The sequence below is a fragment of the Ursus arctos genome, unplaced genomic scaffold (assembly GCF_023065955.2).
Source record: "Ursus arctos isolate Adak ecotype North America unplaced genomic scaffold, UrsArc2.0 scaffold_5, whole genome shotgun sequence".
NCBI lineage: Eukaryota > Metazoa > Chordata > Mammalia > Carnivora > Ursidae > Ursus > Ursus arctos.
Genome location: NW_026623067.1, coordinates 49,181,671 through 49,199,550, shown reverse-complemented (window position 1 = coordinate 49,199,550; position 17,880 = coordinate 49,181,671). Strand labels below are relative to the sequence as shown.

Genomic DNA, 17,880 nt, shown 5'->3' with positions numbered 1-17,880 from the left:
CCATCCTCTCCTTTTTCTTCTACTTTTCTTCCTGACACTAAATTACCACCTGATAAATTATATCTATTTTTATGCATATAGTTGGTTTGCCATCTCCTCCCCTACTAGAATGTCAGCTCCTAGGAACAGGGACTTTGTCTTTTCTCCTAAAATATTCCAGTGACTGGAACAGTGCCCGGCACATTGTAGGAACTCAGACATAGTGAATAAGTGAATAAATGAATGTAAATCTCTATTTTTTGTGGTATTTATTTTTTAAATGCTGAAATAAAAATATGATTTAACAGTTTCAATGAAAGAGTATGGTTTTACATTCTCCATATGTTTTTAGCCTTTCTTCATCATCCATATCCCCAAAGAATATGATGCCCCTATTAGTGAAGAGTATTAATGCAATTTCTGGGGGAACATTTCCCAATAAGTGGTGACAGGACAGAACAATGGCTTTGGAAATCAGGTCACAGATTTTACAACTTTTAAGAACCTCAGCAAATGGGACTGTCTTTGTGGCTTAAATGCCAAAGAGCATAACTGAACATAGTTGCAGTTCAATCCAAATGGCTAAAGTCTCATGTGAGTAGTGAGTGACTTGGGTTTCAGCAGAGGAGTTCTTTCAAAACAACCCATCCAACCAGTTGGGAGACCATTTAGGCGGTAGAAGGACTGAATTTGGCAGTCAGGAACTCTCTTCGCAGCAAAGGCCTTGCTCCCAGCCACTCCCTATTCAGTGATTGAGAAACACAATTTCTTATCCCATAATACACTTGATGCCTCTGTTGCTTTTTGCTCCACAGCTTGGAATTTCCTAATGTCAGTGACAAGTCAGCTGGTGATGATGAAATTGCCAGTACTCCATGTACCTTATAAAGATGTTCAGGGGCTGAGTCAAAGCTACTACAGGATCTTGATGGCCGCACACTTAAATAAGGCAGAGAAGAGTATGCACAGAAATTTCCCAATTGTTTTTATATGATGCTGAAAGACTGGTAGATTATCAGCAGCCCGATTTAAACTACATTCACAGAGACTGTGTCCTCTGATATGTAGATCATTTGCAGATATGTTTTTCCAGTGAAAGGGATTATCTTGTCTATAGCTCATGATGGACTCTTGGGAAGACAATCAGGAAGCAGGGCATCACATTTTGTATCAGATCCCAGTTCCACAATGGTCGCTGGTGGTGACCAATGGACAAGGTTCCGAAGTTACTTTTCTTCTTTCTCTTGTGCCCATTGCAGTCTTTTATGATAAAGGTTCACTCCTTGAAGGTAAGAATTCTCTTTATATTATCTTTATTGCTTTTTCTTAATGAAAAAGTAATACATGCGTCATCTCAGAATTTTGGGAGGCTTTCTAAAATGCATCTGAATAGGAGGGGTGTTATGAAGATGGGAGTCTGATCTTCTACCCAGATTTTTTTTAAAAAGATTTTATTTATTTGACAGAGAGAGAGAGCGAGAGAGAGAGCATTAGCAAGACGAGTTGTGGGGGTGGGGGAGAGAGGGCAGAGGGACAAGGAGAAACAGACCCCAGGACCGTGATCTCAGAACGCCAAGCCGAAGGCAGATGCTTAACTGACTGAGCCACCCAGACATTTCTTACCCAGAGGTGATCAGACACGAACTTTTTTTTTTTTTTTTCCATATTTGAACTTTGGACTCCAGTTGCAGATAGAGATCCGTGACCTCATTTGTCCCTTTTAACAAACAGTAAATCGGACCAGCAGTTCCTAGCGGGAAAATTCTGAGCAGCAAAACAGAATTCATAGCCCAATGGCAAAAGACAAATTTTCAGGCTGATATAAAGCACAGAATTCAAATTCAAGGAATAGATTACCAAAAGGGAAAAAAACAGGAAGCTGAATCGGGGCTCTTTTCCAGCTCTTTATTGTTCCTACGTGCTGTCGACACTCCGTGGGGCCAAGCCCCCCCAGTGTTTTAGTGTCCCTCCACTTGTGGAGGCGGTGCACTCGCTTCATTTCACTACCCACTCGTCCCAATCCTATTAGCACGTTCACTCTACCTATGAAAGGCGGACAGGGATTTGTTCGCCCAGTCCACGGTTTCCGATCACCCCATTACACACTTTTATTGACCCTCTAGCAGAGAAAGAGTGGGCGGGCCTTGGGGAGGTCCGGCGGGCCAGGTTCGCCCCGGGCCGAAGCGGAGGCGCCCCTCACGGTCTGCGCACACGCTGGTATACGCGCGCGGGACAAAGCTGGACAGCCGACTCTGTCCCCCACGGGTCTGCGAGCCCAGTTCCCGCGGCCGCAGGAGTCTTGGTGGAGCCGCCAGCCCAGCCACCCGCCTCCTACCTGACCCGGCCCCCGTGTCTCCGCCCCTCAGTTCCCGTCACGTGTCGCCGCACCACCCAATCAGCGTCCGCAGCGCACAGGCTCGCGATTCAAACTGCGGCGCCGCCAGCTCGCGGGGATCCGCGCTGGGGCGGCCGCCGCCGCCGCCGCTGCGTACCGGCCATGGAGCACCGCATCGTGGGGCCCGGCCCGTACCGGGCCACCAAGCTGGTGAGTGGGCGTGCGGGGACCTGGGCGAAGCCGCGGGCTCCGCTATCTCCGGGCCTGGTCGCCGGCCGCGTACTGGTCAGTCCTCGCCTCTGCAAGGTTGGCGGGGCGCGACTGTGGAGGCGGTACCCGTTTTGGCTCCGGCGGCCGTTTTGTGGACGACGCTCAAAGAAAGGCTTGCCGGGTCTGGAGCTCAGCACGTCGGGGGTGGGTGCAGCTTCGTTCCGGAGACATTGGCCTGGTTCTCGGCAGTAAGTGACGCCTTCCGCTTTAAAGCGCCCGAAAGACCAGGGTGACACCGACCCCACCTCCACCCCCTTTGTCCTCTGGAATCGAACGCCTGCAGCCCCGAGAGGAAGGACCCCGTCCCTTACCTCAGGGCCCCCCACCTCTTGTAACACTCACCCTTCGCCGCAGTCCAGGCAGGGAGTGTCTCCGTTTTGAGTGTCACTTGTGGTGACACTTGAGGTTCTTTCTAACGGTGCCCGGAACGGAGGTGGGTCTTGGCCGCTTTTCTGGCTCCCAACGTTTTTGGTTCTGTCAGCACCGACCTAAATCAGCGGTTGGCCCAAACGGATGTTCTGAAAGAGCCTTTACAGACCCTGAGGGTCCAGGGTGCTGCTTTTTCTCCTGGGAGAAGAACTTTGGTATTTAGGGTTCTGAGGCGTAGTTGATTTCTTTGTGACCTGGAGTAAGTAATTTTAGTGATTTGCGTTTTAGAGGATCACTATAATGGAATAATTGCTGACAATTTGGTAATGTCAATGCAGGTGTTCAGAGGCTTTCTTTGGAAGCCTGCTGGTAATTGGGAGGAAGGGACCTCGCTCCTTGGTCTTTTACCACTTGTGGCCACATATAATTTGGGAATTGGTTTCATTGTTCTGTGGAACCTAACGGATTTCCAGGAAAAGATAGGAACAGGGTGGGAGGAGTACTGCACTCATCTTTGCAAACGGTCTACTACAGGCACTCATAATGATTCATTCATTTAAAAAAACTGAGCAAATATAAATTTAGATTTTCCTTTGGGCTAGCCTCTAAAAGGTGACAGGGAACAAATAGGGTTATTAAAAAATGTTTTCATATTTACTTCCACTTCACAATTGCTTCTACTGTTTGGAACCATCTGAGATCAGGGCTATTGGTAGGCCCATCTTTAGGGATGAGACAGAGATTGTGCTTCATCAGGGACTTTCAAAACTTTTACTCTCCTTTGTGCAGGGAAAAAACACATCTCTCTCCCCCAGATTTATTCACAGCACTTATGCAAGGGAAACAGAAGCTCAGGATCTTGGGGTAACTAGTTCTCATCCTTCCTGCTTCAGACTAAAAAAAAGTTACATCATAATGGGAACAGTTTTAAGTCCCATTCACTGAATTGTATGAGTCGCTACTTTTCATGGATGCATAGTACCTATGTAATAAGGCACTGCTTCATTCTGAGTCACATGAAGATATCATCAGAGGAGTTTATAAAGAAACGTGTTCTTTGTTCTCCAGAAGCGCCATGAGCCCCCAGGAAGTGATATTCAAGTCAAGTTTAGCCAAGACTGATCAAGTTAAGCAGGAAATATAATTATCTGAATATTAAAGCACCTCAATTTTACCAGAACTTCCCAGGTAGTCAGTTCAGTTGTCAAATTTTTTCTATTTGAGATCTTTGATCTTAAGTTAAGATTTTGGAAGCACAGAAAACAATAGCATTTTTTTTTTAAGTGAGACTTCCTGCTTTATCAGTGATCTCCATCATCATTGTAGATGCTTTAATCTCATTATAAAATGAGAGAGAGAGAGAGAGAAAGGAAGAGAGAGAGAGCACGAGCAGAGGGGAGGGGCAGAGGGAGAAGCGGACTCCTCACTGAGCTGGAAGTTCAGTTATTTTGAACTTTATTTATTTATTATTTATTTATTTATTATGTTTCCCGGAACATAATTCAGTTGTGCCTTACAACTTTTACCAGGTAAATCACAAAGTTTGTGACTAGTCCTCTCTCTCCTTACCTTCCCCAGCGCGCTTTTCCATCTCCCTCTCCCCACTTACCATTTCCCCCTTCTCCCAAGATCACTCTCAACACAGTCTTCAGGAAAAGCTTGGGGAAATCTGTTGGCATATAAAGAGCAGACCTTTACTTTCTCCTGTTATGACTCCCTTTACTTTTTCGGACCATGTACAGCTCCATTTTCTAAAGGACCAAGTCTTACCTGAAAATAACATTTTATGGACTGGGTAAATTTTTATGCCAAAAATCGAATGACAGACTCTACGTCATTACGTGAACAATATGGAAGTTATTTAGCAACTTATTCATCTTCGTTGAAATAGCTTTCGCTTTTGTAACCCATATACAAATAGAGTTGACCCTTGAACAATGTGGGGGTTAGAAGTGCCCACCTATGTGCAGTTGAAAGTCCATGTATAACTCCCCCAAAACTTAACTGCTAACGGCTTACTGTTCACTGGAAGCCTTACCGATAACATAAACTGTCAATTAACACATATTTTGTATATTGTATGTATTGTATACTATATTCTTATAATGAAGTAAGCTAGAGAAAAGAAAACATTATTAAGAAAACCATAAGGAAGGGTGCGAGCGTGGCTCAGTCGGTTAAGTCTCTGCCTTCCGTTCAGGTCGTGATCCCAGGGTCCTGGGATTGAGTCCTGCGGCGAACTTCCAGCTCAGTGAGAAGTCCGCTTCTCCCTCTGCCCCTCCCCTCTGCTCGTGCTCTCTCTCTCTTCCTTTCTCTCTCTCTCTCAAATAAATAAAATCTTTTAAAAAAAAGAAAATCATAAGGAAGAGAAAATACATTGACAGTACTGTATTTATTGATAAAAATCTGTATATAAAGTGGACCCTTGCAGTTCAAACCCCTGTTGCCAAGGGTCAACTGTAGTTCATCATTTTAATAGAAATAATGAGGAGAAAGAAAATTGCTTTTATAAAAGCTGCTTTAATCTACTGATTCTTTGAACTTAATTCTGAGTTACCTCTACCATCTGATGCAAGTGGTAAACTTTAAAACACTTACAGCTGTCACTGACTCTGAGAACTAGAATGGGCATGAACAATTGTCCAGTCCAGTTTCCTCCTTCTCTTGAGGCCTAAAGGGGTGAACTGACTTGATCAGGTTTGCCCTGCTAGTCTGTGGCAAATTCAACTAGATGTAGAGTTTGGTTGTCTCTGCGCTCCCAGGCCAGGTGCTATAGCATTATAGCACCATTATCACAATATTTTTGGTACTAAGAGGAAGGAAATGGAATAAATATCCTGGAGAAGAGAGTAGGAAGCACATTTCAACACTCAGTGCCGTATTTTGTAGTTTGCTCATGATGTGAAGTAAAAATAATTGTATGATTCCTTATTTCAGATCCCTAGTTTAAGGGATAAATAAATAAAACACAGTTTTTTTAATCACGAACATATCTCTTTTGTTCCCTTTGCTATAAAGATTCTCTCTTTAAATAATATGTCGTGGGGAAAAAATCACATTCTCAGGCTCTGTCTTGTTCTTTGTTGATGTTGGATATTTTCCTTCGAAGTGTGACTGAGAATTTTGAATTATTTTACAGATAATGTAATTCTTCTTTCTTGACAGAGTAGGTGAATAACAACGTAATTATTTTTGGAAGTAAGTGGGAACAGAGACCACGGTTCTCACTAGTTTTTAGAATTCTAAAGTGTTTCATGGATTGAGTAAATATAATCCGTAATGATAAATGCCATTAAAAATCACCATAAATAAATTAAAAATTCATTTTGTAAGTTACTTTTTAAAGAGATATGAGCTTTGATAAAGATGTCTTATTAGAAAATTTCTAGTGTAAAATGAAAACCATCTATCAACAGAATCAGTAAAAATCCAGTCATAGTAGTTTTTTTTTCTGTGTGTAATGCACTGAATGAAAAGTCCATTCAGAAGAGTAAAAGTGTGAAAAAAAATTTTTTTAAAGGAGACTATACATGACATTGACCTACAAGAGATTTAAACTTATTATTAATTGACTGTAATCACAATGATGTAGTATTGCATAGGAAGACACAAATAGCTCAGTGGGATAAAAAAGAGAGTTCAGAACAGAATCAAGAAAGATAGTATGTAAGGTAACTTAATATTTCAGTTCTTTGAAAAAAGGGTGACATAATTGGCTCTCCATTTGGAAGAAAATAAAGTGGAGATGTCCTCCTCCCACCATAAAAAATTCTAGTTGAAGATTCAAATATTTTTAAAAAAAATCCCTCTAAAATATTAAAAGAAAATTTTGATAAATATATTTATACCTCTGGATGGGGAAATCTCTAATTTCCTTCTCCTACAGGGGGAAATCCTGACGAGATAAAGAAAATAAAGATATATTTGTTTCATTAATGTCACAATCAACAACAAAACCTTCATAGAGCTGAGAGACCACATAAACTGATAAGCCAGGAGAAAACATTTCTAATATATTTTTTAAAAGGATTAACATTCCATGTTCATTCATTCAGATCACCTTTATTAAACACATGTACCATATGACAGGCACCATCCTCGGTTGTGGAGATGCTGAACTGAGCAAAATAGACTAACTTTCCTGATTTCCATGCACTTTGACTTAAATGCTAATTTAAACACTTTTAAAAATCGATTAAGAAAAAGAGGGAGACAACCCAGTAGAAAAGGTTCAAGTCTCAGATAAATAAATGAAAATTACTAAAGATGAAGATAGGAACATGCAAACAAAATATAGAGATATAATTTCTTTCTTTTTCTTTTTTTTTTTTTTAAAGATTTTATTTATTTATTTGACAGAGATAGAGACAGCCAGCGAGAGAGGGAACACAAGCAGGGGGAGTGGGAGAGGAAGAAGCAGGCTCATAGAGGAAGAGCCTGACGTGGGGCTCGATCCCAGATCGCCGGGATCACACCCTGAGCCGAAGGCAGACGCTTAACCGCTGTGCCACCCAGGCGCCCCTAGAGATATAATTTCTTGAACACAGATTGGCAGAAACGAGAATGGTAACATCTAGCGATGGCCACAGATAAGGCCGCATGCTCTTATATTGCTGGTGGGACTGTAAATTGTTACATCTGACTTAAATATGCTGATAATCTTTAGGAATCCATTCTATCACAAATAAGTAAAAGCATTGATCCTTTAAGTTATTTATTTGAAAGAGAGAGAGAGACATGCAAGTGGGGGGAGGGAGATGGACAAGGTCAAGCCAACTCCATGCAGAGCATGGAGCCGACCCCACCTGAGGTGGGGCTCAATCTCAGGACCCTGAGGTCATGACCTGAGGTGAAATCAAGAGTCAGATGCTTAAGCAACTGAGTCATCCAGGTGCCCCATGGTTTTTAAAGTAATTTTTTTTTAAAAACAAAGTGGAAACAGATACATGCCCATCAGTTAGAAAATGGTTGAATAAATCATGGTACTCATTCATTCATAAGAATGGGTTAGATCTACAGGTATTGACACAGAAAGACATCTATGCTGTGTCAGTGCAAAAACAAGTTGAGGAATGTGTCAAATAGGATTGATCGCATTTCTTAAAAAAGGAAGCAAACAACAATACTAATAAATAACATACATTAAAGAGGGAAAATTCTATATATGTGTGTGTTTATGTTTGATAGGTATGTGGGATTGGAGAGAGACTGGGCAATCTCTTATATATGCTTCTGCATTCAATTTGTTACAATGTGTATTATTACTTACCTAATTACAATAAGTAGAGGAACTACTCATCAACTTGAGTCAATTAATAGGCATATTTACTTCTAGTTTGAAATATTGGATCCCAGGGACCCATGTCTTCATTACATTTATTAAGTAATGCATAAAGTGCTATGCATTAAGTTTAATTGATAAGGATTATGATAGTTCAATCAACATAAAATAAATGAAAATCTGTTTTATTAACTCTTCTTCCCTCCCCACTCCCAACATGCTTGATCAGGACTAACATGAAGTCTAGGTGTCAGCAGAGAATTAAAACAACAATGATTAAAAATATGTGGAGACTGTTTAAAACTATGTTTGTGTTTATAGGTATAGGTGGTATAATGAAATGAGTACAATTCAGTGAGTTTTCATGTGAGCACCCTGTGTCACCCATACCCAGATCAAGAGATGTAACATTCTAATACTCCCTACTACCTCTTGCTTTTCTCTGTCTTCACCTCCGTACAGGTTAACCAGCATTATGATTTCTAATACCATGGATTAGTTTTACCTGCTTTTTGACTTTATATAAATGGAATCATATAGTTTTTTTGTTCTTTTTTTTTAAGTAGGCTTCATGCCCAGTGTGGAGCCCTAAGCAGGGCTTGAACTCACGACCCTGAGATAAAGACCTGAGCTGAGATGAAGAGTCGGACGCTCAACCAGCTGAGCCACCCACATGACCCAAGCCTTGAAAATCTTTTATTTACAACCTTCCCACTCAAAAGAAGAAAATAACTTTTAAAAATGTACTTTATTTATTCAATAAGTATTTACTGGAGATATTACCACCAAGTTGTCCCTTCATGTGAACTTAATGGATTCTTACATTAATGAGAAACAAATTATCAAAACTATGGGTAAAACTGAGCCTAATATGTGTAATTCAGTTCTTGGAGCCCTATGTTAAAATGATTTTACTTCATTCAGCAAATATGTACTGTTTATTACATGAAAAGCATTATAGGGAGAGAAGAAAAGAGAGATGTACCAGACATAGTGCCTGATGTCAAAACATGTTTAAAAATTCTGCAAAATATTTCCCTATTTAAAAAAAAAAACAAACCTAGACATCCACCCCTTCATCAGCCTTCTCTATATTAAATGAAATGTTCACATATGGTATCCTTCCCACAAAATTACACCAACAGCTTTTTCGGACCCTAGGCTTCCTGCCAGCCCTCCTAAAAGTCCTGGAAACTCACGGTCTTACTCTCATAACCATTCTCCCTTCTCCCACCCTTTCAGGTGTATCACTGCACAAATTGAATCTTTACTTCTCCCCTCCCTTCCCATTGAAACCAGAAAATCTGATCTCGGCATATTCTTTTTATTTTTCCCACTTCTGGCTCCTTGTTTTCCCTTCTGATTAGGCCTTTTCTTCCAGGTTGCTCTTCGTTCCTCCTCCTGCCCAACCCCCTCTGCAATGATGGTCCACTCCTCTTCCACACAATACCAGGGGCATAAAGGACCATAGAGCACAGTGCCCAACACACAGTAGGGATTCAGCAAGGAAATGCTTACTTGGTCTTTCACTTTTTCTACTTTCTTTAACTACCTTCTGACTTGATGCAATTGAATTCCACTCTGATTCCAAATCATGTCTTCCTCATAGCCAAATGCAAACATCTTTTTGCCTTAGGTATATATTAATCTTTCTACTTCATCTGACACTGTTATGTGCCATCCTCCAAATTAAGTTGGTCCAGATTTAAACAGTTTTTTAACATCTTAAAAACACACAAGAAACAAGGCAGCAAGCCACTATAGGATAACACTTAACTAGAATTTCTAAAACAAAAGAAAACAAAAAACTCAAAACACAAACGATAATACAGACACTCCAGTAGAAAAAAAAATGGAAAACGACTTGAACAGACATTTCACATGAAAAGATCTTCAAATTTACCATAATATATGCAAAGATGTTCAACCTTATTAATTAGAAACGAAATAGAAAAGAAATCCACAATGCAGTACCACTACATGCCTACAAAATGACTAAAATGAAAAAGATAGGCAACACTAAGTGCTAATGAGAATGTGGAGCAATTGGAAACCTTATATGTTGCTGGCGGGAATATAAATCAGTACAACCACTTTGGAAAACAGGTTGGAAACCTCTACAAAAGTTAAATATATGCACACCTTATAATCCAGCAATTTCCATTAAGTATATAGCCAATAGAATGTATATATATGTTGACCAAAAAACATAGAGTTCATAGGAGCACTATTCTTAGCAGAAAAAAACAACCTAAGTGTCCATCAACTTAAGAAAAGATAAGTAGTGGGGCACCTGGGTGGCTCAGCTGGTTAAGTGACCGACTCTTGATTTCGGCTCAGGTCATGATCTCAGGGCCGTAAGATTGAGCCCCAGAGTTGGGCTCCACGCTGAGTGTGGAGCCTGTTTCGGATTCTTTCTCTCCCTCTGCCCCTCCCCCACTCATGCTCTCTCTTGCTCTCTCTAAAAAAAAAAAGAGTAGATAAATAGTGATTTATTCATGCAGTGGAATACTGCATAGCAATAAAAATGAACTACTGCCACATGCGTTAACATAGATGAATAACAAGTTGAATGTAATCTTGATAAGAAGGCTAGAAGAAAAGTATAAACTATGTGATTCCACGGGGTGCCTGGGTGGCTCAGTGGGTTAAGTATCTGACTCTTGTCCCACCTTGGGCTCCCCGGTGGGCATGGAGCCTACTTAAAAAAGAATTCAAGTCTCTGTCATCAAGGCAGTCTTTTCAATGGAAGAACTGCATTCGTTGTCTTAAGCATTTGGGACGTAATAACCTTAAAAAAAATCAGTTGGTTACTAAATGCTTTTCTCCCTTTCTTCCCCAGTGGAATGAAACAGTTGAGCTTTTTCGAGCTAGGATGCCCTTACGGAAACATCGCTGTCGTTTCAAAAGTTACGAACGTTGCTTCACAGCGGCCGAAGCTGTGGATTGGCTGCATGAGCTGTTGAGGTGCAGTCAGAACTTTGGCCCTGAAGTGACCCGCAAACAAACTGTACAGCTGCTGAAAAAATTCCTCAAGAATCATGTTATTGAAGACATCAAGGGAAAATGGGGTCAGGAAGATTTTGAAGACAATCGTCACTTGTACAGGTAAGGGTGACAAGTAGACGCTGAAGGGGAGGATGACTGCATTTGGTCCATATCTTGAAACTTCCTCATGTGGAATAATCTCTCTTGTCCAGTGGAGTGTTGCTCACACTTGTGATTTGTTGAGTGAAGAGCCACGTGTGTTGTTACGGTAAAGCCTATTGCGATGTTCTTGGGTCTGTAGTGCGCCCCCCCCCCGGCTGTGTTTGGTTGCAGTGACTTTTCAGAAAAGGACATGTGTTCATGTGTTTTGCACACCTGGGAAGATGGAGAATCTGAAAGAGTGAAAGAGCAGCTCTGGGGTGGGCCTTTCTAGCAGAGAGAAGGGGTGTATTCAGGGGGTTAGTGGCAGAGCGGGTCTGATCTTTAAGCAGATCTCGGGGCCTGTATGAAGAATTGTGCTAGAATTCCCTGATGTCTCGTTTGAAACTTGGCAATGTATGTCTGCTGTTCTCCAAATGTTTTTGCTCATGTTTTAGTGCTATTTTGTGATTGGACACTTGCCACCCGATAATCCAAGGAAAATATGTGTGTCTCTCTGCTCAGACTTTGCTTTTCACTACATGCTAGGCTGTTTTATTGCTGGAGGTGGGGGGGGGGGCTACCTAAGCTTCAGGGACTGGGGGGATATGAAAGAGGAATGAAGCTGCACATGTCCTGAGAAGAGGAAGTGTTGAGTTATCGACAAGAGGCCCACCAGAGGGCTGAGAACCTGAAGGGGGTTAAAAAAAAAATGGAGAATATGGGCCCTTAACATTTGCTTTCTTTTACTCTGAAAGAAAAATGAGGAATGCTCTTACAACGCATTTAGTGAAGCAGTTTGGGGCCACTGAAACCCATGGCTTTGAGCAGAGAAAACCTGTCTAAACCTACCTGAACCATTTCTTTGGCTCCTTCGTGGAATAGCTGCCAGGAAAGGTTGCAGAGCAGTGTGAGGGTGACCTCCAGCACCAAGGCTAAGACCAGACATTGCTGCATGTTTAGCATTGAACTTCTTTATAGAATTTCATTGGCACTCTCTGGCTTCCAGATATCAAGATTGTCATTGGGGCAATTTGTTGTCTCTTCATTTGGCAGTTATTTCTGGCTTACTCATCCAACTTTTAATTAGGATTTTGGGGTGATTGTAGCTTATTCTGAGACCAGAGTGTTTGTTAGCCTCGGGCAGTTGGGACTCTAGCCCTGGTTCTGCATGCCACATACTTCATTGGGAATTCGCAAGTGATTATTTCTCTTGGGAAACTGTAATTGCTTGTACCCCATCACAACTTAGCTAGAACACTTCTAAAAAATTCTCTGGATGAGTAACTTCCAATCTGTTCTATTGTGACCTTAAATGGGGTAACACCCATTGCGTCCCAGGAGGCTTTCAGAGTCCTCGGGAGAGGGAGATCGGAGCATGCTTTAGGAGCTGGCCATCCAGCACTGACTGTCAGAGCATGCTTCATGTAACCGTGAAGACTTCATCGTGTGTCCCCCTTTAAAACACCATGTGCACAGGCAGATTACATTTGTCTATTAAATGGTGATTTTCCCTTTACTTTCTGTAATACCTGTGAATCATAAAGGGAGCGGTATTTTCTTCCATTATTTACCACCTGAAAACTCATCGCTTTGCATTTTCCTGAGTGAAAGCTCTATAAGCTAACTACTGATGTTTGCCAGTTTCTCACATTAATCTGGGATGAATCTATGTAGATATGTAAATCACTTGTTAGGAACATGTACCTTGAGTTGAGAATGAGCTAATGAGTGCGGAGGCAGCTGTTGGACGCATGCAGCTTCCGGGCCAGTGCCCAGGATCCTCACACCTGTGTGCTGGGGCTCCAGGCAAGAGTGGGGGTGGGCTGTGCTGGCTGCTCTCCTTCCAGCTGCTATCCTGGTAGAATAGGACTGCAGCCACATTATAAAGGAAGCAGACGAGTGAGATTAGGACCTAGAGGCAGGTTAGATTTAAAAATAGATGGAGGTCCAGTAAGGTAGAGAAATTCCAGAACATGCTTTTAAATATCAAGCTTTATGGGTGGGGGGGGGGGCCTTTATAAGTAGCAGCAAAGAGGCTTAGAATGGCCAGCCGAGTGCTCTTGCTGGCAAGTAAGGAACTCACGTATTCAAGGACCTATGATGTGCTAACATGTCACATTATCGTCATTTCACGCAACATCTGTTGATGTAGTTGTATTTTCCTAATTTTAAAGATTAGGAAGTTAATAAGGCCAAAATTATTCACTTCTCCAAAGTCCCTCAGCTGGATTCAAAAAAATGAATCCTGACCAAGAAGAGTCAGGATTTGAATGGAGACGTTTGAGTCTGAAGCCTTGTTCTTATGGTATGCTATATCGCCTCCATTTCCACAACACGAGGTGGACTTAACTTATTAGATAATTTAATGATTGAATGAGTAAATGCACAATAATAAACAAGAAATATTTGGTGTGGCCAACATGTGTTTATATATTTAAGAATTCCAGTGATGTTTTAAGTACTGGGTGATACATTAAATGACCAGCCGTATTCAAGAAGTTGTCAAATAAGGAAGTAAGGTAAATATAATTAGCCGAAGCACTTACAAATATAGCAGGGGGCGGGTGGTTTCTTGGGTCTATGAGTTAAAGAAAGCTATATGAAATACCAAAGGCTCAAAGAGCATTTTTTAAGGACAGAAAATACACACACATAGACACACACAGTATATGTTGGAGAATTTTGTAAGAGAAATTATGAGTTAAGCTTTCATTTTGGATTATATCCAATCTTATTTCATATGTGTCATATTTCTTCTGTGAAATATGTGTCATATTTCTTCTGTGACTACATTTATATTTGTTAACCATGATTTTTTTCTCAAGAATCAAAGAGATAAGTATAGAAAATAGAAGGAAATAGTGAATTTTAGCGTTAAAGAAAGGAAAGCAAGATCCCCGTATCTAAATGTCCATAATAGTGAGAGATGTTGCAGAGAAGTACCCAGAGCCAGTTACTGAATCACGTCTTTCCTGTTTCTTGTGCCAGTGTCTGGAAAGTTCTGAATTTGCTGCTCCTGAACACTATTTTTGATTTCACCAAAGGGTCTACATAGTTGAGCCAGATGCTGTCATCTGTGTCTAACAAAGTTTCCTGGTCCTACACCTCTGATGGGGAGAGGCAGTTATGTGTATTTGTATAAGAAGTTTTAGTTTATGAAGCAGTTTCCCTTCCATGATCTCATTTGATCTTCATGGCAATCCTGCGAGGTGGACAGGGTGATATTTCATCCAAAGAGAACCAGATGCTTTTCTCTTTGAAACATCTAAACCCAAATACCAGGAATGTTCTAGTTAAGGAAATTCCATGCTGATCACCGAATCTGTCCATTTATGTATGTGAACAGGCAGTTATATAGTATTTAAACCTATTGTAATGGGTTACATAAAAATTGAAGTGCCACTAATGATAATTGCTTGTTTGGATGATTCAATGAGGAAAGCATTTGGCCTGCCGTAGATCTTTAGGAGGTGAGATCTTTAGGTGTCTGGTGAGACCCCTAGGCCCTTGACCTGCTCTCATTACTGATGCTAGCTCGCTCTGGTGGATAGTTGTAATTGGGAAGGTGTTTGCAGTTCACAGATAGGAATTCACTGGCTTAGGTTTAGTGGTTGAGATCCGATATGTAGAGAACCATTTTCTTTTTATTTTCCCAACTCTCCCTGTTTCCTTTTTCTATTTCCTTCTTTTTCTTTCTGTGTTTCTACCTCTTGATGTATATTTCTGTTATGTTTCTTCTTTTTACTTTTTTCTCTTCACTTCCCTCTTTCTTTCTGTTCCCTTTCCCTAATATTTTTTTTTCTGTCCTATTTCCAACATATTGATTTTAATTCGAAACTAGAAGTTGTTACATAGATATTTTCAGGTCTATTGAATAATGTTACTTTCACATTCTTAATTTAAGAAGCAAGAATAATGCTGCCCAGTTTTAAGACTTCCATATAAAGCCAAAATAATCGAGACCGTGGTGTTGGTGAAGGGATAGACACTTAGACTGGAGGCACAGAATTGCTGGTCCAGAAATGCACACAAATATGGCCAGTTGATTTTTAACAGAAGTGTAAAAGCAACTTAAAGGAAAAAGAGTAGTCTTTTCAGCAAATGGTGTTAGAACAATTGGGTGCATATCCTCTGCAAAAAAATGAACCTCAAACGTAAACTGCATACTTTATGCAAAAGTTGATTCAAAGTGAATCATAGATTTAAAAGTAAGACTATAAAAATTTTAGAGAAACAGCAAAAAATCTTTATGCCCTGGAGTTAAGCAAAGAGTTCTTAGACATGACACCAAAAGCATGATTCATAAAGGAAAAAACATGATAAATTGAACTTCATCAAAATTAAAAGCCTTTGCCATGTGAAAGACACAATTTTTAAAAAAAGATTTTATTTATTTATTTGAGAGAGAGAAAGAGAGTGAGAGATCGAGCAGGGGGAGGGGCAGAGGGAGAGGGAGAAGCAGACTCCCCGCTGAGCAGGGAGCCCAATGCAGTACTTGATCCCAGGACTCTGGGATCATGACCTGAGCTGAGGGCAGATGCTTAACTGAGCCACCCAGGCACCCCTGAAAGACACTGCTAAGAAGATGAGAAGACAAGGTACAGATGGGGAGAGAATATTTGCAAATCACATATATGACAATTGACTGATCTCAAGAATATGTAAAGAACTCACAAAACTCAACAGTAAGAAGACAGCCCAATTAAAAAATGAACAGAGTACTCACTTGAAAAGTTGTTTAACAAGATTAACACTAGGGAAATGCAAATTAAAACCATGATAACGTACTACTATGTGTCTATTGCAATGGCTAAAATAAAAATACTGAGAATATCAAGAGCTAGAGAGGATGCAGAGCAATTAATTGGAAATCTCATCTACTGCAGGTAGGAAGCTTGGATTGGCTGTCACTTCAGAAAGCAGCTTGTCATTTTCTTTTAGAGTTGAGCATGTACTTACATATGACTCAGTATTCCCCCTCGGCATTTACCCTGGAAAAATGAAAACCTATTTTCACCCAAAAAGCTTGTACATGAGTACTGATAGCTGCTGTATTAATAATTGCCCGTAGCTGGGGCACCTGGGGGGTTCAGTCATTTAAGCGTCTGCCTTCAGCTTAGGTCATGATCTCCAAGTCCTGGGATCAAGACCGACTGCAGGCTCCCTGCTCAGCCGGGAGTCTGCTTCTGCCTCTCGCTCTGCCCGCAACCCCCCACCCGTTTGTGCTCTTTCTGTCTCTGTCTCTCTCTCAAATGGATAAATAAAATCTTTTTTAAAAAGATAACAATTGCCAGTAGCTGAAGACAAACCAGATGTCTTTCCGTGGGTGAATGGATAAACATTTTACATCTATACAATGGAATGCCACGGTGTGCACAGGGTGAGTAGGGTGGGGTGACTATAAAGTCAGAGGAGGAGGCTTGGGGAATAATGGAACTGTTCTGTTTCCTGATTGTGGTGGTTATACAAATGAATATGTGTTAAAATTGATAGACTTGTGTATCAAAAAAAAAAAGGATCAATATTACTATATGCTAAAAACACTTTTTTTAATGCTGGAGATTTGAAAGTCTCTGTAACTCGGGCAAAAAAAATAAGAATTTACATTGTTTAGGTATGCGGCTCTTAAGTCACGTTCTGTAGCCCTGGGAAAAATTTTTCATTATCCTTTTGAAGGGAACATTTTTAAGACCCTCACCTTCAAGTTCATGGACCATTGGCTCCCTCTAGTGGGCGTCCTTATTTTTATAGTAAATTCAAAATACGTGTGTGTGGCGAGGGGGCGGGATTGTTTTTCTTTTGTTTTTATTCTTTTCATCACATCCTGGGTTGTTTTTCTGTGATAGTTGGATATGTTTCTTAGTCTTTATAGGCATCAGTTTTTCATCTATAAAATGACAAGGTGGCCTAGATCTTTAAGGACTTTTAAAATTCTAAAAATTCTAAAAAAACGTTTATGGTTCCAAATATTGAGTACATATCCCGTGTGTTTGTCAATCGAAGGCAGTGAAGGAGATAAAAAAGAAATATAACGTGATTCTTTTCTTCCCTAACTTGGCGTTCTCTTGAGAGATAGAGTATATGTATATGACAAAGATAAGTAGCAGAACCAACATGTTATTTAATTAATTAACCCAAATATACTGGAACAAATAATAAATTAGAGATGCTACACTGAAAGTCCTTGGGTTGACACATCTATTTTGTTTGAGTGGCATAGTGTTTTTAGTCATTAAAATTTTTTCCCACGCCATTTTTATATTTCAATTTTGGGTATTTTGTGAAGATAATACTTTAAAATTTACAAAGTATAAAAGAGTACATGCAATGAAAAGTCTCCCTTTCCCCTCTCCCCTCTAGCTACCCAGTTCCTTTCCTCGGAGGAAGGAAAGGTCTGTTAATAGGTCTAACACAGTGTCTTAAAAAATTGTGAACCCAAAGGTCTTTAGATGGGGCAAATCCACTGCAGTTGCCAGACCTTCCACTGTTCCCCTACATTATACCAGACCGTACTATG

At 40.6% G+C, this 17,880-nt stretch overlaps 1 protein-coding gene across 1 annotated transcript in view; it reads left to right on the top strand.

Annotated features, from left to right (window-relative positions):
* Nucleotides 1-2,395: 2,395 nt before the first annotated feature.
* DEPDC1B (DEP domain containing 1B) overlaps nucleotides 2,396-17,880 on the top strand; it is an 82,482-nt gene continuing 66,997 nt past the window's right edge. The window contains exons 1-2 of the mRNA XM_026498930.4: nucleotides 2,396-2,524; nucleotides 11,077-11,342. Coding sequence (XP_026354715.2) covers nucleotides 2,477-2,524; nucleotides 11,077-11,342 — 314 coding nt within the window. The 5' untranslated portion in view covers nucleotides 2,396-2,476. The remainder of the gene's footprint in view (nucleotides 2,525-11,076; nucleotides 11,343-17,880) is intronic.